Genomic DNA, 18,990 nt, shown 5'->3' with positions numbered 1-18,990 from the left:
AATGCCTCTGATGTCTTGCGATAATTTCCTACTTATTATAAAAATTTGTAGTATCTACCTCTTCTTCTTTATTTCTTGCATTATCTTATAAAAGGTTTAGGATACTTCCCTTTTTTTAGACAGATATTTAAAATGTTTTTTGAAACTAATCAAAGAAAACACAATTATGAAAGAATGTAACCCTCCAGTTTCTTATAAATTAGGGAAAAATATCCCCACCATTATTTAAAACATCATAGAACATCTGTTCATTACAAGTTTTTACCAAATTTAAGTGCAAACTTTTGGTATTTATCACCCGTAATGCACAACAGGTAACCATCAGGCTTCCACTACTGCATTTTTTAAGTTACTTAGGATTGGATCAATTTTAGTTTCCAAAGATAAGATATGGCCTGTATTACAATTATGACTTGCAATAAAACTTATTACTAAGGGTAATTTGTTCATCTGAACTACCTACAAAATAAATTAATAATTAGATTTACATTAGCTTTTACATTTATTTGTTAGTCTTATATTTAATGAAAAATAATAATATTCTATAATAATAATAATAATAATAATAATGATAATGATAATAATAATAATAATAATAATAATAATAATAATAATGATAATGATGATGATAATAATAATAATAATATGTACTTTTTTTATTACCTGATAACTACTATACATGCATATAATTGTTTTATTTTTCCCTAAACCCAGTTTGCTTCCTTGATCTGTTGCCATGCCAAATGTAGATAAGAAACTTGCTCTCATAGCTAATTCAGGTGTCGTATCATCAGTTACAGATATGACAGGTACTCCATCCCTATCTGTTATCAGTATACTATGAAGTCCTTCCACACTACTTAAAAGTCCATAAAGAAATTTTCTTAATTCCTGAGATAACAAAAACAAAGAAATAAATAATGATAATTAACAACAATATTATGATACTATATGTACTTTTGCAAATTATAGTATTTCTATCCATAAAATACATATTCTTTCCATAAATATTTTATAAATATTTTTAAATTAACTTGATCTATATCTAACCTTAAAATATAGACTATATTGTATCTTATAAAATAATAAAATATAATCGGAAAACTTACTGCTGTCATCTTTAATATTCACTATGATAAGCTACGCGACAGATTGTAAACTTATTTAAGTCTAATAAATCTTAAATATTAGGACTATCAAATGCTTCTTTTGACAGGTTGTCATATGATAAACGTAGAATGCGCGCACATCGCATTTAAACTATCATGCTAAAAGAAACTCTTGGAACGCAGTTCGAATTTGAAATAGTTGTTAGATATTTGTTATTAAAAACTATAAATGTAAATTAAACTGTAAAACTGTAAGTTAATAATTTAGTAATTCTAGAGATATATTAACATTTAAGTGAATCATAGGTTATAATTAAAACTAATGATTTGGTTTTATTTAAAAATATGGCCCAATTTTAAAAATTTTGTTTATTTTGACTTTACATTCCGTATTTATAATGTTTGAGATGAAATTGTATTATTTATTTTAGAGCAACTACAGGACAATTTAGATACAAACTAAATATATAGTAACTCAACATCAATGTAATTTGTAACAATACTTTTATTAGAAAATTTCGTTTATCCTAACAAAAGTTAGTAAAAAAGGAAACAGTGATAATGTATAATTTATTATAGTATATAAATTGATGAATTGTATAAATTTACATGCAAATTATATTTCATTTCATCAGAGTACTATCATTACTATCGTTTTTATAATTATTATAAAATACCGCTCATCATATGGATTGAACATAAAACAATCATTACATTGTTCAAAATATATTAAAAAAAAGAAAACACTCATTTCTATAATTATTTTTTTTTAACATCCACATCTGAGTTTGTACTAGAGAGTTAATTTGATACTTGAGTAACATCCAACATAAACATTTTTGGTATATCTTGACCATAATATATTTTTGTGTTATGTGCTAGTGCTTCATATTTCTTTAGTTCTAAGAATTCTCGGGTAAGAAGAAGCTTATTTGCTTCAGCCTGCATTTTTGTTTGATAATGTTCAGCATCTGAACGACTTTTCTGTCTTGCCAAATGCATTTCATCTTCAATAGCTGCTATTCGTTGTTGTGACTCTTTTTCCATAATTTTTTGAATATACTGTATTTTTGCTACTTGTGCCTCTTTTTCTGCTTCAATAACAGCTTTCTTTCTATCAGTCTCTGCATCCTTTTCGACGACTTTTTGATGCTGTGTTGAAATTAAAAGTTTTGTTTTCTCTGCTTCCCTGTAATAGTTATTAAAATATTATTCAAGTTTTTTATAATAGAATCTATCATGAACTTAAATCTATGGTACTTACATTAACTCATAATTTTTTCTGATGGTTTCTGGAATTTTTGGTTTAGTAACTCTAACTGCATGAATACTTAAACCAGGTGCTAAGTCATTTAAGTCTTTTTGTAAAGCAGTTTTCAAATTTTCATCTATTTGATCGAACAAGTCTATATACACCTCGTGCAATGTGTGTACAGAACAAAATTGATTTAATTCATGGTGAATCTTATTGAATATTAATGTTTGATCATAATCTGCTGTAAAGTTTCTCACCATGTTGTAAACTATAATTAAAAGAATTAATATACAATATTGCAATAATTTATAACTTCTAGTTTAACATAATAAAATTCTTACCACTACTTGCATCCAATATATTTACAACTTCTATACGATCAAAATAAATCATTACACCTCCACTTGTTCCGCATGGAACATTCTTTACTTCATCTGTCTGTAGTGTAACTTGGACAGAGCGGTATGTTGTTAATAAGGGTATCATCATATGAAACCCAGGGTTGCTGACTTGAGGCAATAATGCTCCACCCTGTAGCATAGAAATGCTTATAATGTTTATAATATTAGAATGAAATATATTTATAAATTACTTACTCTAAAATAAACACCAACATGACCTTCTTCTATACGATGTAAAGAAAAGTTGAAAACTACTGCTAAGCAAATACAAAAACATATTCCAATAATGCTCTGGTCAAACATGCTATTTTAGTTGCTAAAATAGAAATATATCGTGTTATATGAATTAAGGAAATTAATAATCCGCTATATATAATTATGTTTATTGTAACAAGCTATTAATTTTGTATTGTACACAAGAATAATATTTATTACAAACTGTATTCAATAAAATGGCAATAATTTGTTTTATTTACACTTCTATCATTGAGGTTATATTTGACTTACATATATTATTAAACTTTGTAAACCTCTAAAATATTATCTACTTACGATAGCGAATATATTAGGAAGTAAGTAAACTTGTGAATTTAGATTTTTAACGTATAAATGTTGAATATTTTATGTTTCAGTCAATTGTGTTGTTTCAGTTGATATATCAGATTTTGTTATAAATTAAATCGTTTGCTTAACTCATGTTATGTATTATATTAAATAATGAATTAGCTTTTTAAAATTACATTTGGATATGATTTCCATATATATATATACTAAACATATCACACATTCTAATATCGTTCAAGATAAACAGAAACCGATAACTATTAAACCAGAACAATCTCAACGGACGAGGATAATTTCTTATAAGGAAATGATGATTAAGAGTTTCAAATTCTTTTTAATGTTATTAAAAATAATTTAAAAAATATTAATACAATTTTAAATAAGAATAATATAATTTATTTTGCAACATTACTAAAACAATATAGTGACATTTTTGATTACTAGTGTCACGTATGGCGCTTAAAATAATACAAAATTATCAAAAATTTTGTTTACTTAAATTACCAATATATCTTTATTTCCTGTATGTACATCTTTATAAAAAGGATGATAAAAGTTAATTCATATAGCAATCATTATTCTTAACGTAAAAGACATGATTCTCTTGGGTATTTTAAGTATTTTTATTTCTCTATTTGTTTTTGTTAGATTTATTTTTCTGTAATCTTTTTCTATCACGATTGCCACTTTCCTCGGTTTCATTGATAGTTTTAACATCGACTATATTCTGATTTAACGCTTTTAATTCTTGCAAAGCTCGTTTGGCCAATTTCCCTTCTGGCGTGTCCACTGGTTCTAAAAGGAGCATCGTTAGGGACTTCTTCAAGAGACTCCCGGCCTCTTCAAGGCGCGAAGCTAATTCGTTTGAAGAAATTTCTCGTGCGGAATATGCACGATTTGCTAACAACACTAGTGGTAAGTGCATTTCGTATAACATTATTCCTAAAAAATATATGTATAGTAATGGATGACGTACTTTATTCATATACGTACATGTATATGCATACTAAATTGATATTTAAACACATTTAAAGTTGCTGCAGAATTAAAATTCGGTTAATATCATTTTTCGCTGATTTTACTAAGTCGAATAAATAAATTACTCGATTAAAAATACCTTTCAATCGAGATATTCCTGGTTCGGTAATTTCAAGCATATCGTACATTTCCTTACATACGTCAGACATTTTCTGCATAATTTTTTTTTGTGGATTTGGCGTTGCCACTTCCTTTCTATAGGCAGCTAGTAACTTTTGTTTCAATGATAGCATTAGAAAATGATTTCGATGGAAAGATTTCGACAATTTCGCCATTAAAGTTTCCAATCCCTTGATTATTAAAAATAAAAATCAAGATAAAAATCAAGATATATATTAAATTAGATAGATGCTCAATAATGTACAATCATCATAATTCTATCATATACGAACTTTAATATCGTAATCGTCCACATCGTCGATCAATGTTTTGGTTATATTTAAAGTGGCTCTGACAAGACGACCTCCGATGGAGCTTTTGCACTTGTTGCATTGCCATCTCGTTCCTTTTTCGTATGGAAACTTTGTCAGAGGGTTTTGCATTCCTATGTAACCCTCTCTACATCGTGGACACAGAATACTGCTCATGTACGATCCCATTTCGTATGGATCGCTGCATAATGGGCACTCGCATTCGAAATACTTTCCACCTCGCAAATGTTCTCTCCTACCTAAGGTTCCCTAGCAATGAAACATGTAAATGATCAATTCTCAATGCGATCGATAAACAATTGATAGATCTGCACACCTTTACAATTTGTAATTTTAATCGTTAGAAGCTTCGTACATAATATAACGTGGTATAATAGTATTTTAATGATTTAACAAAATTTCTCACGCGGAGTGATTTGGATTTTGTGAAGTAAAAATCTTTATAATAAGCGAATAAACAAACCAAAAGCGACGAGGTGTAATTGAAGTAGATTTCGTCGCCTTCTTTGATCGGTAAACTGGCGTATACAGTAAGCTGAAAATTGTCATCAGCAGTTAGATGAGTGTTACCCCTGCAGTCGTGAGCCATCAGGGAGGCCTCCACATATAAACCTCGTAAAAGAAGTCCATCCAGACCTCCTGGAGATCTGAGCTCGAAACAATTAACGTCTAAAATTCCGCACAACAGTTGGAGGAGCTCTGAGACAGATGGGTCGCCATCAGGAACCAAATGAAGCGATTTTATCACCTATTTGAAACGAGAAGATTTATTATAGAAAATTAATCGTCTTTCATAATTAGTTGCTTCGTTTTACTTACATTTACGACATTTAGTTCTCTATCTTTCCAGACGGACGTGTTTCTTCTCTTATCTGTATGAGCTTCCATAGATTCGACTTGTTTCCATAATTCTGCATCTCTTTGTCTCAAGAGCCATAACCTTAACGGTAATAATACACCGATGATATTTTCCGTATTGTTTATTAATAAATCTTTATTGCGTTTGAAAATTTCGCACTCATCCGGCGTATGATGTTTCGATCGTTCCTGAAATATCACTAATGATCAATGATAACTGACGGTGCCTAACAAAATAGTGTATCTTCCTCCAAGAGAGTAAAGAGAGTATGTAAGGTGCGCTTTGTTAAATTTTGTAGCGATTAAAGAGGAAATTTAGAGAGGATGTTTGAGTAAAACGAGTGAATTATTTTTGCATCTACCTCGCAGGCAGTACTGCACAGAGGCGCAATGTTGCATTTTGAGCAAACATATTGTAGTTCTTTCTTGATTTTTGGCAACAAACGCAAACACGCAAAGCATGCCGGATCTTTGCTGGAAGTTATAGGTCCAACAGCGATCGGTTCTTCGCGAAGTATCACTTCGCCTGCTGTTAAATTCTTTGCCGCCTGTAAATATCTTATAAAAGACGATATATAAATATATGTCAAAATACACAACACATCTAACGTGATATATACACACGTGATTTCAATTCAATTCGTAATCAAATTAGTTGCGAAGATCAAAAGTGTATATATCATGATATACAATATCATATTTGCTTTTTGATTGAGATTAAATATAATCCAAGAATTTATTAACACGATACTGCCAATAGATGCTATTTCAACGCTTTTAGATGCCTATCGCGTTATATTTGTTTAAGATATATGTGCTGTATGTGTTTATACCTGCCCAGCTTCTCTGAGTAAGCAACTCTATATTTTAACGTGGGAGTCGCAGCGTTTTTCGATTTTCCTTCCATCGTGGTATATTAGTCCAGCTATTTTCGTCAATTGCTTGAAAGAACGTATGTACTTACGTGTCTTATGCGAGACTAACGATACTTAGACGCGTGAGAGTTTGACGGTATCGTGCATTTCCTACGGTTCGTAACTGACACCGAAATACAGGAAGTTGTAGCGGGAGTCGTCTCTCTTTAGTACTCTCGATACGCTATATTATTATTAGAAGTAGCGTAGCGCGTGCTTGTCGAGTATTCGTAACAAAACAATGCGTAGGTAATGGCTTTAGGGTCCGCAATCTTCCACGATCGTCCACATTTTAAATAAATCGTTCTTCCGGTGTTGATGAAATCTTCTAAGAAATTTAGATGTAAATAGAAGACCGATGTAAGTTTGACGAAGATTAAAAATGATTAATCTGTTACGAGAGGGATTTGGAGAATCAGAGACAGTTTTATTTTCTTCATTTGTGTTCGTCGTCGTTCGTTAGATGAGATCTGATATGTGATAAGTTTTTAGTAAGAAACATTATGTTGAATACATTATATTCGTATTGAAACATGATATATGTATTTATTACGTACGTACGTACGGTCTTGCGTAACTTTATTAACAAAGAAATACGTTCGTACAAAGCTTCATATATTTACAATAAATATTTATAAACTTTTGATTGATTCTTCGAGTTGAGCCAGAGATTCTTTAGCAACGATACCTATTTGACCTTCCGGTGTGTCCGGTGGTTCTAAGCATAAAATTAATGCCGCTTCTTTCAAAATGTTGGCAGCCTCTATCATTTTTGATTTTAGGGCAGCTTCGTCGATCACTCCAGCGTTCCATTGCGTTTTAGCGATAAAAAGTAAAGGCGCATGGAGCTCATAAAGTGTCATTCCTTTATCGGTAAAAGCAAAATATTAATAACAATCGTTAATAAAACATCATCCATTAACAGAAGTTCGTTATTGTTTAATTGACATTTGGCGTAGATATCTCAGGAAATAAGGTGCGTTATCATTGAAAGTACAGTAACAAATGGTAGATAATTATAAATCCTTTACCTCTTATACGAGAATAGCCAGGTTCTATGACGTCCAAGACCTGAAGTAACAGCCTGCAAATATCGATTTTATGTTCTAATACGACGTCAGGCAAATCATCTAGGAGGTACTCGTCCACGCGGCCATACATTTGTGTCAACGAATGTCTGCAAAGCGAAGTTCCTGGATTATTTCAATCTTCTAAATCCTCTTACCACGGTTTTAACATTACCGACAAAATAAGTATCAAAATTTGTATCTATTGAGAGACAGCTTTGTGGATTTGCCAATTGAGATTTCAGCATAATTTATACACGATAAGCGGATAATTCTTCCCATTCATACAGTATACGCACGAAACTTTACACACAGACGTAAATTTACCACGTGTCACCATACATCATTATACATTTCAATCTCCACGTGTATTCTTACAATCGCCTTTCAATGGCAATCGATATAATAATATAAATATTTTATCTGTCTCTATCTCGGTCGACTCTCGATCGTTTGTTATCTACACCGCATAATCTGATAAACACTTATCACGCATATGAATTACCATATTAATAAGATTATACTTACCTGAGCATCGTAAGGAAACCATGTCGAGGATGTAAAACAGAACGATATTTTTTCACCACTGTTTCCCTTTCCTGAATGGCATCAGCTCCATCAGCACCGCTAATGGTCTCTACTGCATCCACTTCTGCTTGTATGATATGCAACACTTTTCGAACGGCTGATCCCGATGTCGTGAATTCACAATGCGTACATTTCCATGAACTTTCTGGATCTGTAACATAAATTTAATTGGAAATTGCGATTACGGTTAATAGTATTCTTAATTGTATGCGGATCAGTCGATATCGTTAGCGAGGCTGTCATACGAGATATTTTTACCCAGAGAATCTAAAGATAACACAATTCCGTTATCGCACTTGTTGCACTTCAACGAAGACACATGCGTTCCAAGTTCAGTGGGATCTGAACATCTTGGACAGGCACAGGCGAAATATTTTCCTTCGAGAAGATGTTCTCTTCTCAATAGCGTAGGAAGTAACGAATGTGTGTAACTTCCGTAAAGTTCTCCACCGGCAGGAATTTTGAGGGTGGTACGTAATCGTACTCTGTGAACCGAGTAAAAGTTCTTTAGATACTTTTTATCAAGTAACTTGGCGATTTGTTACTGAATTTAAACAATTATCATTTTACCTATAATCAGTTGGTGAAATGCTGTGGCATGTATTAGAGATACACGAATGATTCATTAGAGCCACTGTTGGATACAATGCTCTCGCGCTACACCCTTTCGCTGTTCGAATCTCGAAAGTATTGATTTCTAGAATTCCACATGCTGTATGAATTTGTTCTTCCGAGAATCTGCGACGAAACAAAACGAAACATAGGTCGATGATAAAATTACTTATTTCTCTCGCGAGATTGACGAGTAATTACCTGTCTAATTTCAGTTGTTTTCTTATATAGTCCACTATATTAATCTGATTTGATTGCCAATGTTTCTTTTGACTTCTTATTTTATTGTGAGCCTCCATATCCTTTATCTCATTGTTCCACCTTTCAGGATTTCTCTCCGATTCTAGAAGCAATCTTAACGGAGTTATACATTCCAATTGCGGCACTCCATTTTCGTTTGCTTCTTCCAGAGCAGCCTGCACGTTAAACTTCTCCTTGGCTTGTACGAATACCTACAAATAAGATACGTGAGTATCATAGTTTGTCGTTCGATGAGTAGCATAAAAGCGAATCATATTTCTAAATCACACGTCTTTTAACATCTTCACACTTTCATTTTCCGTTTTTAACACCTTCTTTTCTCTCTTATATCCTACAAAGTATGCAAATTGACAATGTATTATTAGCGAAGGCTTCACAATTGATTGCAATATACGAAAATTATTTGCAAATAAGCGTTAATCGCATAAAGTGGAAGATAGTTTTACTGTTTTTATATTCTCCTGATTTCTACCTGACATTCATAGTCCTTGTGTTGCGGTTGGTTTTCGCATTCTTCTGAACATACAGGCCAACCGCATTTTGAACAAAGAGGTTTAGCGCTTAACGATGGAGGCCATGTTGCATAACAGGAAAGACACAAAGGGTATGTGAATGCCTTTGGTCCAACTACAAAAGGCATTTCTGTGACAATTTCTTCCCCTGCTTCCAACTCTTTGCTGGCGACCATGTACCTGAGAAAAAGTATTTTAAAGATTTACCAAACAGTGTTCATTTCAATCGTAATATAGTCGATTAAGAAGAAGAAAAATACTTTCTTACCTTCCCACTTTGTCATTCTGAAGAATTTTGTATGTCGCCGTGCTTTTCCCCGTTGGCGTCGATTCCCCCTAATGAACAACATTATTATTTTTAAAGCTGTAGCTTTGTATTATTGAAAAATTGACTCGTAATTGAAAATTGTAGATTGTTATTTTCATTTTTAACGTAAATACGCAGCAGAATCATTTTTGTGCAATAAATGTAACGCGGAAAGCAACATCACTGTACATGCTGTATAGAAGCTTGCGTATGCAAACAAATCAATTCGGTACATCGATTTCGTAAGACCAGTACATAGTTTTGTATTATAGACTATTTGCTTGTTATTTTTTAATAGTGTGCAACAAACGATCAGTGAAAGCTTCGTCTATTATAGAAGTATGACGCAAAATTTGGATATATTAAATGCAAATGCAGTTTAAATATGCTAAACGCAATGTGTTCAGCATGAGTTTTCCATTAACGATAAAATTATAGTCAAGTCGCAATATTTTATACTCTATAGTATATTGTTAGCGGATTTATGCGGGCAAATAAAACAATAAAATTAAATATTTTATAATCTACAGTATGCTGTTAGCGGGTTTATGCGGGCAAATAAAACAATAAAATTAATTTACAACAAGAACATTCAGCATGAACGGAACAGATTTTATTAATTTATGATACATACCAAGCTTTTTTGTGACATGGTTGATCAACGATCGATCAATATTGATACTGAAATAATTTCCTCAAGTTCGCTTGTATTGTACGCCTCTTTCGGATTCGAACCGAATTGCACGATCTGCTACAGAAGAAGGATACAAACAGACTGAAAATTAATTTTGCACAGACGTTTATATATATATATATTCGCTTTAATAAAAATATACTATCCACGAAGAGACTGCCAAGATATGATCTAGATCGTTCACCATCGTCTTTCGGGAAGAGTCTCAGTTCGCGTAGAAATGGTAGTTACACACTCTGCGTCGAGCAACTATTCTATTTTGGGAACCGAAAATGTCCAGTTTTAATTGCTTCGACAGTTTCACGAAATGGTCAAAAAATGAGACTGGTCATTTTTATGACTATTCATCTAATAACCATATAAATAATTATGTACATTTCGCTATTTTCTTCGCTGTATCTTCAGTACCTTTTTCATGTGACAGAAGATTACGGATGAGTAACTTTTTGAAATGAAAATTTAGGAATAATAGATAGTTTTGACCAACTATTTTAATATACAATTACCTTTATATATTGAAGTTTGAAAGAAGTTCTATTAACTTCGTGCCCTCAGGATTCTTCTTCTGTATATTGACAACTAGTTATAATCTAATTTTCTTACGAGATTGATCAACAGTTTCTTTACGTGTGCAATTGACTTGATTGAGGTTGCTTCCTACTGAAAATTGCCCATTGGAATTCCAGATTTTCAACAAAGAAAAAGTTCATTTAGTAGGAAAAAAAGGAAATTATAATTGGAGAAATTTCAAAAATTTTTCCGTTTGTTCAGTACATTAATCCAAACTTTTTAAAGTTTGAAATATAATATCCTACTATAATTAAAGAGTTTGATATATGTCGTTTATTTACATAATATATAAATACCGTTTATACAGTGCATTTAAAATTAACATAGTCAATTAGAGAGACGTATATGGTTTTTAGTAATAAGCGTATGCTTGATAGGAGTATGAATTAAATATGTATTTAGTATACTATTCGATACTTTTCCTTTATATATCTTTATCTTTTACTCAACGCTCAATAAACAGTACCGGGTGATCAGGATGTGTGCAAGATCCACGCCTATGAGGGTGATCTTCAAGGTTACATAATATGTAGAAAGTAAATCAATATAAAGATTAAATTGCTGAATGTATTTTGTTTAATAAAAGAGGAACATTCTCCTATTTGTATAAATTAATTTTATTCTATGTATGTTATTAAAATTTTCACATAAAAATAGTGTCTAGCTTATTTGGAAGTTACACTGCGCATGCGCAAGCACAGTTGCGCGAAGGTTCCGTCTTCCTCTCCCGATTCGCATATCGTCTCACGTACGCAATTAAGGGACAACGAGACGAAGTCTTGCAGTTTTCTGCACTTGCGTCTTATAACATAGAACATAAGTAAGTACCAACGAATACCATTATTTATACATCCTAGATCTAAATTAGATTCCTTATTCATACACACAGATTACGTGAAAATTTGCAAGAAAAATTAAATATTTGTAAAGCCGGCATGAGTTGCTAGTCATGTCGCTGGACTGTCGTTTGGCAGTGTTAAAAACCATTTCTATCAATTTTGTAAACCCATATGAATTTAAACGCTTTATCTTTCCTTTGTGATTTAATCAATAACGTTTTTTTCATTAAACAAGTATATTTTCGGGTGTGATAGTGTAAAATTCAATTCAATTTTGAGAATTAGAAATTGCTGGTTTACACCTTATGTAATACCAAGACAGGTCAATATCACTCCATTTTTCCTCTGTATTATTGTTAAATTAATTACATATTGTTACTTAGTGTATTTTCTTTTTTTTGTTTTTCTTAATATTGGCATTATTAGCCCCGTAATTCATTATTTACAATAAAATTTCTGTCAGAAAGTATATACATAGTTAATTTGATATTCATTTTTCTCGCATATGTATTAATTATTACGAAATGCATTAAATAATTTTCAAGGAAAATTGCAACTCCTACGCTATATGTAGCTAGCAATTTTTCATTAACTGAATCTCATTCTTTATTTATTTTGTAATTGAAAAATATACTTGTAAGTTAATTATGACTGACACATCATTTATTGATTGTGAGATAATAACTTGAATTTTTCGATTACTTATCATTCAGATTAGAGATTATTGTCATTTTAGCGCTTTAATGCTAAGCATATTTAAATGTATAATTTAGAAAAATATATTTTTAAAATTCAATATTTTTTTTTATTTATGAATGAAAATGTCCTACTTACACTTTTCTTTAAATAAAGTAAATATTTGTATTTTATATGCATACATTATATAAATTTATGTTATTGTTAATTGGCAAATAAATGTAGTGTATCTCTTTAATGTTTTTGCATAGATCATGGCTCCACCAGCATATAGTGATTTAGGCAAAAGTGCTCGTGACTTATTTTCCAGTGGATATCATTTTGGTCTAATCAAATTGGATGTGAAAACAAAAACTAAGTCTGGTGTAGAATTCTCTAGTGGTGGGGTATCTAATCAAGATAGTGGAAAAGTATTTGGTACTTTAGAAACCAAATATAGTATTGATGACTATGGATTGAAATTTAGTGAAAAGTGGAATACTGATAATACACTTGCTACTGATGTTACTTTTGCCGACAAATTGCTCAAAGGTCTTACCCTTGGCTATGGCTGTACTTTCTCTCCACAAACAGGGTAAAATATATCATTTAATTTTATCTGCATCTTATAGTTTACTTATCCCTGCTTTGCATGTACCTAAAATAAATAATTTTGAAAAATATGTGATTGTTTTGTATTGTAGGACCAAGACTGGAAAACTGAAGACATCTTACAAACATGAGAACGTATCAGCCAATGCTGATTTTGATCTTAGTCTTTCTGCTGGTCCTTTGGTAAATGCATCAACTGTTGTAGGATACCAAGGTAAGAAAAAGATGGCATGTATATACTTTTAGTTTATGGCATATATTTATATTATTTTTATTATTATGTAATATTGTATCATTTCTTTTTTTAGTATTGAACTTGAAAAGTTAAATATTGTTCAGATATTTAATAGTTATTATATTGTTGTCCTTATGTGATTTCTTGTAATTCCATTCAAGTCCTTCCCCTTTACATTCCCAGTATCCTGTTATTCCAGAAAGAATGATGTAAGATTGTGTTATAGTAAAACAGAATAGATTAAACTTACTAGGTTATAAAATAGTACGATGAAATTGTAGGTTGGTTGGCTGGATATCAAGCTTGTTTTGATACACAAAGAAACAAGCTTACAAAGAATAACTTTGCACTTGGATATACCGCATCTGACTTTACTCTTCACGCAGCAGTGTATGTATAATCGTTATAAATATTCACGAGAAAGAATAATTTGATAAAATTTTCTTCATTTTTTAATATTCTGTTTTTTTAGGAACAATGGCTGTGACTTTAGTGGCCTCATTTATCACAAAGTGAAACCAGAACTAGAAGGCGCAATTAATCTGGAGTGGAATTCAAGCAACAATGTGACACAATTTGGAATTGCTACAAAATATAATCTTGACCCAGATGCATCTATCAGAGCTAAAGTTAATTCTAATCTTCAAATTGGTTTAGGATATCAACAAAAGTTACGTGATGGTAAGTGATGTTTAATTCGTGCAAAATGTTACTCTAAGGAAGGGACTTTTGGTAGAGTAACAATATTATATTTGATTTTACATTTCTCATCAGTTGTCATAATATATCCATTAAATCATTGTACTTTACTGATTATGTTGATTATCTACTTACATATTTAATTTACATATTTATATTATCATATCTGATATTTGACTTACATATTCTTTAATATATTTAGGTGTAACTCTGACACTTTCTACAAATATTGATGGAAAGAACTTTGGCTCTGGTGGTCACAAGATTGGTCTTGCATTAGACCTACAAGCTTAAATATGAATCAGACACAAAAGGATTAGATCACTCAAAAGGTCTTTTCATGGCCTTTGTGTCATAAAGACAGTATCACAGTACATGCTTCAAAGTATTGCCTATAACATATAGATAGGTTTATCCCAAAATAGATGCCACATATAATACGTATAAACATGGTATGGTAACAATATCTTATCATGAACAATACGGTTTACAAATTCTTAACCAAAATAGAAGTGTTCTATTTTTTCCTCTATAATTCTCTCATATTTGATATGGTGCAGCCTTTTACCAGTTCCTGATGAACATGCAGTCTATTAAAATCAAATGTTAATTATTCTGAACTTAATTATAAAAAATATACTCATGGAGTAATGTTGATTGCAAATACGTATAAAATTAAATTAGGAAGAAAATGTGTTTAAGCATTTCTGGAAATATATTTTTCAACTCAGTAGTAAATGTTACCAAGTTACAAAGTAACTATAAATTCAGTGATTGATTTCAAAATAACACAGTATGATGCTGCACATACATTTTTGTAGCTACACAAATAATATTAATGACCGAATTTATTGTAAAAATACCTGCACTTAATATTATATTAAATAAATAGCTACGTACAGGGACTTGAGATTAAATGATGTCAAATATCAAGTACAGTTACTTTTCATTTGCAGAATGAGATAACATTCATTCCTATCTATATAATCAATATAAAACAATACTGCCAGCGTGATTATTTTAGGATTGAAACAAATTGAGAAATACATATTTGGTTACGAAGATTCCAATAATTTAGTCTGGCATCTTATATAAAGATTTCACATTTTTTAAATAGTACATAGTAATAAATACTTTTAGTTATAAATAATTCCACAGTCTTGTCTTATGTAGCACTTATAATGCATAAGAGGTTTGTACTCATACAATTTTATTTTCCCATACATCAACAGTTGTTAAATATTCAGCCAAATCTGGATCAAGCTTTGATTAGTTCATAAAATAAAGAAAATTTTATTTTATGTGCAGTGTGAATGCTTTATTTACATGAGATAATTACAATATTCCCTTTACTGGAATATGCTTGCGTGAAGTTCATAACAGTCATAGATGAATATTAAACAAATGATTTTTAAGTGTGCTTAATCAATAAAAATCTATCCGTATTTTATACTTATTTTAATGTTAAGTTTTCGTAAATAATAAAGTAGCTATAATGACAAAAACCAATTGTTAAATATTTCATAAATTTTGGTATTTTTATTTGTATTATGAAAAATCAAAATTTATTTATTGATCATATAAAAATTGATTTTATGCGTATTAACAAAAATTAACGAGCATGATATATTTTACATTACTCGCAATGCATAAGCATCACTGTAGAATTATAACAATCTTTATTGCCTCCAAATTTTTAGTTGTGTATGTATCAAATGTTTATCTAATGTTCCTGTTCCAGTTTCTGTGTATGTTTATTTGATATTAAAAAAATTTATATTAATGCACCATCTGATCTTCCATTGCTTTTGCTATCCATTCTGGTTCAGTTTGAGCAATTTTTTCTATTATTTGGTTTACTTGATAGCAAAGTGATTGTATTTGTTTATCCCACGTTGGTAAAGTTTCGCGCGCTACATAAGAAAATAAGTTATTGATAGAAAATATTTGTATTAAATCCATAAGACTGAATTATTAATTAACTATAACTGATTGCTCTAAACTTACTTTCAAAATGTACAATGGAATCAATTTGATCGATATACCCATTCATTCGACCTTCTGTAATCATTTGGCTAGCAATTTTTTCTGCTTTCGTTGGTGGAATTTCTAACAAAGCACCCAATTCTTCGAAAGTTATGTTATTGTACAATTTACTAGCAGATAATAAGTTATGTTCTATAACGGCACGGTCAAGAATAGTGGATCCTAATCCATCAATTGTACTTGCTTTCTGATGAGGTTGTAATAAGGCTTCAAATTCTTGCAACTCGGAACGCCGAATAATGCGATCCAAATACATTTTTTCAAGAATTGAGTAAGCGGGAAGTTGTTGACAACGCTCGTCTTTAAATAATGTAGCTAACATACGACTTCTTTGTTGACCTAATATTAATGCAAAGCTTATACATTGTTTTTAAAACAATTAAAGAATATGAAACAAATACTTGCCTGCAGAAGCTAATACTGTACAAATTAATGCATTCCTAAGTGCAGTCATACGTTCATCTTCATGTATAATAGATCTGTATGATAATTCATTGTATCTTTGTGCTGCTTCTATAAACTTTCTTCTATAATCTAATACTCTAGCATAACAAACTTTATAGTATATTTGTAACTGTTCATTTTTCGACTCAGCCTAAAAAAACCGCAAAATAAATTTGTTTTTAAAGGTATATATACTACTTAGGTAAATTTGAATACTATATACTTGTAAAAGAGATGCCCTATTGATGAATGCTTCGGCCTGCACTGGATCATCGTCTTCTAAGTACAATCGTGCTATTTTAAGATAAGTTTCAAGTTTGTAGTCAACTGTATAGTGCCTGCGTAAACATAATAATTATATCTAACAATCTGGAATTGATAGTACATAACAATGATTTTTCTATTTACTTCTGTCCTGTTTCTAGTGGTATCCCAACTAAAACATTAGCTGCTTCTCTCCAATTTTGATTACGTTCATAAATTTTTGCCAAGTGTTGTCTTATACTAGCAACTTGTTCTTCAAATGAGATTACTCTTGGTTGCATCTAAAACATTAGCAAGCAACTCCTCATTATATTTCAATTAATATATATTATAACAAAATTTACCTTGTCTAATGTATAATGCGAAATAGCCATCGACACTTCATCAGGTAAAAGTAATAATCGATTACTGACATCCGTTAAAACTTGTCTTGAGATGACCAAACTTACATATTCATGTACAACTGCAAGACAAAAAGCATTCATTATTATGTTACTAAGAAACCATTGGAAACAATATCATATTACAAAATGCAGATTAGAATTATCTACAAATTGGAAAAAAAAGTTGTGTTGATATTTAAGAACATTTATATAAAAACGTAGTTATGTAAATAACCATGAGGATATGACGTTTAATCTAATAAATTATTGTATATACAGAGACATGAACATGTAACGATTTGATACATATATGTTATATATTTATAAGTAATTAATAGTATCAGATAATTGGAAGATATATTTCTGTACATTATAAGAAAAATCTAACGTACTTGCTTCAATGAATATCTTCAAAGCATCCATCGCCTCTTCGCTGGACGATAACAGTATTGAGTCCAAAATCGCTCGATACCTGTAAGTATCACCATTTGTACGGAATATTCCAAAAATATACTTTTGATCCTACTTAACGAGCTTACTTCTCCGCCTGATCTTTATGAGAGCCCCCGGCATACAGTAAATTCGTGAGCTGTTGACGTACAGAAGATACCGTCACCACCATCTTTTCTACATGAATAACCAAAAATGACTTTTGCGCCTATTGCGATCATGAACTATGGACGGAAGCTACTAGAAGTACAGTAGGGAATAAATAGAAATAGATTTCACTAAATGTTATAACAATAAAATGCAAATTATTACAATAAGTAACAATTAAAATTTTTATATATTATAATTTTAATGAAATATATAAATTTTATTTGTATATAAACATAAATCATGTAATAATAGTTTTTGTGTTACGTATTTTCCTACAACTTGTTATATCTTGTACTTTATATGTATTGCCGATTCTTATTTATTTAACAATATATGTTATTATCAGATTATTAAAATTAGATAATTACAAAGATATGTACATCGTAATACAATTTGAGATGGCGCTTTATAGAACATTACTGAGATCAGTTAACACACTTTGCATGAATAATTCATGATTGAATAGAATACAATTAACGTGGACTCGCTTATACTTATAAATTTGGTTTAACATTTCGTGTTCCATAATTTAAAAAGTTGATGTATTTAATTTGAATAGGGTTAGTATAATACTTCTTACTCTGTATTCGATTAAAATAAATATAAATCATCAGTTTCATATCTAAACAAAATTAGTACACGTGTTTAAGTTATATATTAATTTAAAAATTGTAGGTAATTAAAATACTGGTAGAAAAATGATCAATTATATAATGTAATTCGTAAATTTTTAAAGATATTTGTTGATTACTTTATTCTATTTCATACGTGTCGTAAACCTGTATAAGCTGTACTTAGTTACAGTTATAATTTCTATGAAATTTAATGTATGCTAATGTGTACAGAAATGCAATTTTATTATTCATTTGCAATTTTAATCTCTCATTAGTCCCATCATACCTAGCCGACAAAATTATAAATTAATGAATCAGATTCCGTTATACTTGAAATCCAAATTGATATATTGTTATAATACTTATTCTTTCTCAAGTAAATTATGTATAAATATTGG

The 18,990-nt window shown here is 30.5% G+C and overlaps 6 protein-coding genes across 8 annotated transcripts; 1 reads left to right on the top strand and 5 right to left on the bottom strand.

Annotated features, from left to right (window-relative positions):
- Window positions 1–50: 50 nt before the first annotated feature.
- On the bottom strand, window positions 51–1,272 carry LOC100742174 (ragulator complex protein LAMTOR3-A). The gene is made up of 3 exons (XM_003486780.4): window positions 1,110–1,272; window positions 664–891; window positions 51–459 (listed from the first exon to the last, which is right to left on the bottom strand). The coding sequence occupies exons 1-3, from the start codon at window positions 1,116–1,118 to the stop codon at window positions 322–324; spliced, it is 375 nt and encodes a 124-aa protein (XP_003486828.1). The 5' UTR covers window positions 1,119–1,272; the 3' UTR covers window positions 51–321.
- Window positions 1,273–1,754: 482 nt separating this feature from the next.
- Window positions 1,755–3,612, bottom strand: LOC105680307 (erlin-2). 3 transcript variants are annotated; one of them, XM_033318996.1, is made up of 5 exons: window positions 3,318–3,499; window positions 2,961–3,081; window positions 2,706–2,895; window positions 2,374–2,632; window positions 1,755–2,298 (listed from the first exon to the last, which is right to left on the bottom strand). In XM_033318996.1, exons 2-5 carry the CDS (start codon window positions 3,066–3,068, stop codon window positions 1,911–1,913), a joined length of 945 nt encoding a protein of 314 aa, XP_033174887.1. In that variant the 5' UTR covers window positions 3,069–3,081; window positions 3,318–3,499; the 3' UTR covers window positions 1,755–1,910. The 3 variants fall into 3 exon arrangements, with proteins under 3 accessions (XP_033174887.1, XP_012236986.1, XP_012236985.1); XM_012381563.3 differs by lacking the exon at window positions 3,318–3,499 and adding an exon at window positions 3,242–3,295; XM_012381562.3 differs by having other exon boundaries at window positions 1,860–2,298; window positions 3,314–3,612.
- Window positions 3,613–3,746: 134 nt separating this feature from the next.
- LOC100747756 (SET domain-containing protein SmydA-8-like) lies at window positions 3,747–7,001 on the bottom strand. Its single transcript, XM_012381436.3, has 7 exons — window positions 6,490–7,001; window positions 6,019–6,214; window positions 5,618–5,845; window positions 5,262–5,546; window positions 4,760–5,047; window positions 4,447–4,657; window positions 3,747–4,271 (listed from the first exon to the last, which is right to left on the bottom strand). The coding sequence occupies exons 1-7, from the start codon at window positions 6,561–6,563 to the stop codon at window positions 3,961–3,963; spliced, it is 1,593 nt and encodes a 530-aa protein (XP_012236859.1). The 5' UTR covers window positions 6,564–7,001; the 3' UTR covers window positions 3,747–3,960.
- Window positions 7,002–7,115: 114 nt separating this feature from the next.
- On the bottom strand, window positions 7,116–10,844 carry LOC100742050 (SET domain-containing protein SmydA-8-like). Its single transcript, XM_003486779.4, has 9 exons — window positions 10,552–10,844; window positions 9,879–9,946; window positions 9,571–9,790; window positions 9,039–9,289; window positions 8,796–8,963; window positions 8,484–8,710; window positions 8,166–8,376; window positions 7,602–7,747; window positions 7,116–7,435 (listed from the first exon to the last, which is right to left on the bottom strand). The coding sequence occupies exons 1-9, from the start codon at window positions 10,567–10,569 to the stop codon at window positions 7,203–7,205; spliced, it is 1,542 nt and encodes a 513-aa protein (XP_003486827.1). The 5' UTR covers window positions 10,570–10,844; the 3' UTR covers window positions 7,116–7,202.
- Window positions 10,845–11,844: 1,000 nt separating this feature from the next.
- Window positions 11,845–15,542, top strand: LOC100741933 (voltage-dependent anion-selective channel). The gene is made up of 6 exons (XM_024365294.2): window positions 11,845–12,001; window positions 12,968–13,290; window positions 13,400–13,521; window positions 13,824–13,932; window positions 14,015–14,223; window positions 14,444–15,542. Exons 2-6 carry the CDS (start codon window positions 12,971–12,973, stop codon window positions 14,533–14,535), a joined length of 852 nt encoding a protein of 283 aa, XP_024221062.1. The 5' UTR covers window positions 11,845–12,001; window positions 12,968–12,970; the 3' UTR covers window positions 14,536–15,542.
- LOC100741815 (COP9 signalosome complex subunit 4) lies at window positions 13,585–18,077 on the bottom strand. Its single transcript, XM_012381532.3, has 9 exons — window positions 17,918–18,077; window positions 17,771–17,850; window positions 17,340–17,458; window positions 17,140–17,276; window positions 16,955–17,069; window positions 16,693–16,882; window positions 16,249–16,626; window positions 16,030–16,154; window positions 13,585–13,729 (listed from the first exon to the last, which is right to left on the bottom strand). Exons 1-9 carry the CDS (start codon window positions 17,998–18,000, stop codon window positions 13,661–13,663), a joined length of 1,296 nt encoding a protein of 431 aa, XP_012236955.1. The 5' UTR covers window positions 18,001–18,077; the 3' UTR covers window positions 13,585–13,660.
- Window positions 18,078–18,990: the final 913 nt, after the last annotated feature.

This window comes from Bombus impatiens, unplaced genomic scaffold (assembly GCF_000188095.3).
Source record: "Bombus impatiens unplaced genomic scaffold, BIMP_2.2 scf_0133, whole genome shotgun sequence".
Lineage (NCBI taxonomy): Eukaryota > Metazoa > Arthropoda > Insecta > Hymenoptera > Apidae > Bombus > Bombus impatiens.
Note: the sequence above shows the minus strand (reverse complement) of the source record. Positions and strands in the feature narration are given on the sequence as shown.

Coding starts and splice junctions, on each gene's coding strand:
- LOC100742050 (XM_003486779.4), bottom strand. Junction 9,290..9,570: donor ACAAGGACTATGAATGTCAG/GTAGAAATCAGG, acceptor TCTTATTTGTAG/GTATTCGTACAAGCCAAGGA. Junction 8,711..8,795: donor ATTTCACCAACTGATTATAG/GTAAAATGATAA, acceptor CTCGGTTCACAG/AGTACGATTACGTACCACCC.
- LOC100747756 (XM_012381436.3), bottom strand. CDS start 6,563: ATGGAAGGAAAATCGAAAAACGCTGCGACTCCCACGTTAAAATATAGA. Junction 5,846..6,018: donor TGTGCAGTACTGCCTGCGAG/GTAGATGCAAAA, acceptor GTGATATTTCAG/GAACGATCGAAACATCATAC. Junction 4,658..4,759: donor TGGACGATTACGATATTAAA/GTTCGTATATGA, acceptor TTAATAATCAAG/GGATTGGAAACTTTAATGGC.
- LOC105680307 (XM_012381562.3), bottom strand. CDS start 3,068: ATGTTTGACCAGAGCATTATTGGAATATGTTTTTGTATTTGCTTAGCA. Junction 2,896..2,960: donor ATGTTGGTGTTTATTTTAGA/GTAAGTAATTTA, acceptor TCTATGCTACAG/GGTGGAGCATTATTGCCTCA. Junction 2,299..2,373: donor AGAAAAAATTATGAGTTAAT/GTAAGTACCATA, acceptor TAACTATTACAG/GGAAGCAGAGAAAACAAAAC.
- LOC100742174 (XM_003486780.4), bottom strand. Junction 460..663: donor GCATGTATAGTAGTTATCAG/GTAATAAAAAAA, acceptor TTTATTTTGTAG/GTAGTTCAGATGAACAAATT.
- LOC100741815 (XM_012381532.3), bottom strand. CDS start 18,000: ATGGTGGTGACGGTATCTTCTGTACGTCAACAGCTCACGAATTTACTG. Junction 16,883..16,954: donor ATAGGGCATCTCTTTTACAA/GTATATAGTATT, acceptor CGGTTTTTTTAG/GCTGAGTCGAAAAATGAACA. Junction 16,627..16,692: donor TACAGTATTAGCTTCTGCAG/GCAAGTATTTGT, acceptor CATTAATATTAG/GTCAACAAAGAAGTCGTATG.
- LOC100741933 (XM_024365294.2), top strand. CDS start 12,971: ATGGCTCCACCAGCATATAGTGATTTAGGCAAAAGTGCTCGTGACTTA. Junction 13,291..13,399: donor ACTTTCTCTCCACAAACAGG/GTAAAATATATC, acceptor TTTGTATTGTAG/GACCAAGACTGGAAAACTGA. Junction 13,933..14,014: donor TTTACTCTTCACGCAGCAGT/GTATGTATAATC, acceptor CTGTTTTTTTAG/GAACAATGGCTGTGACTTTA.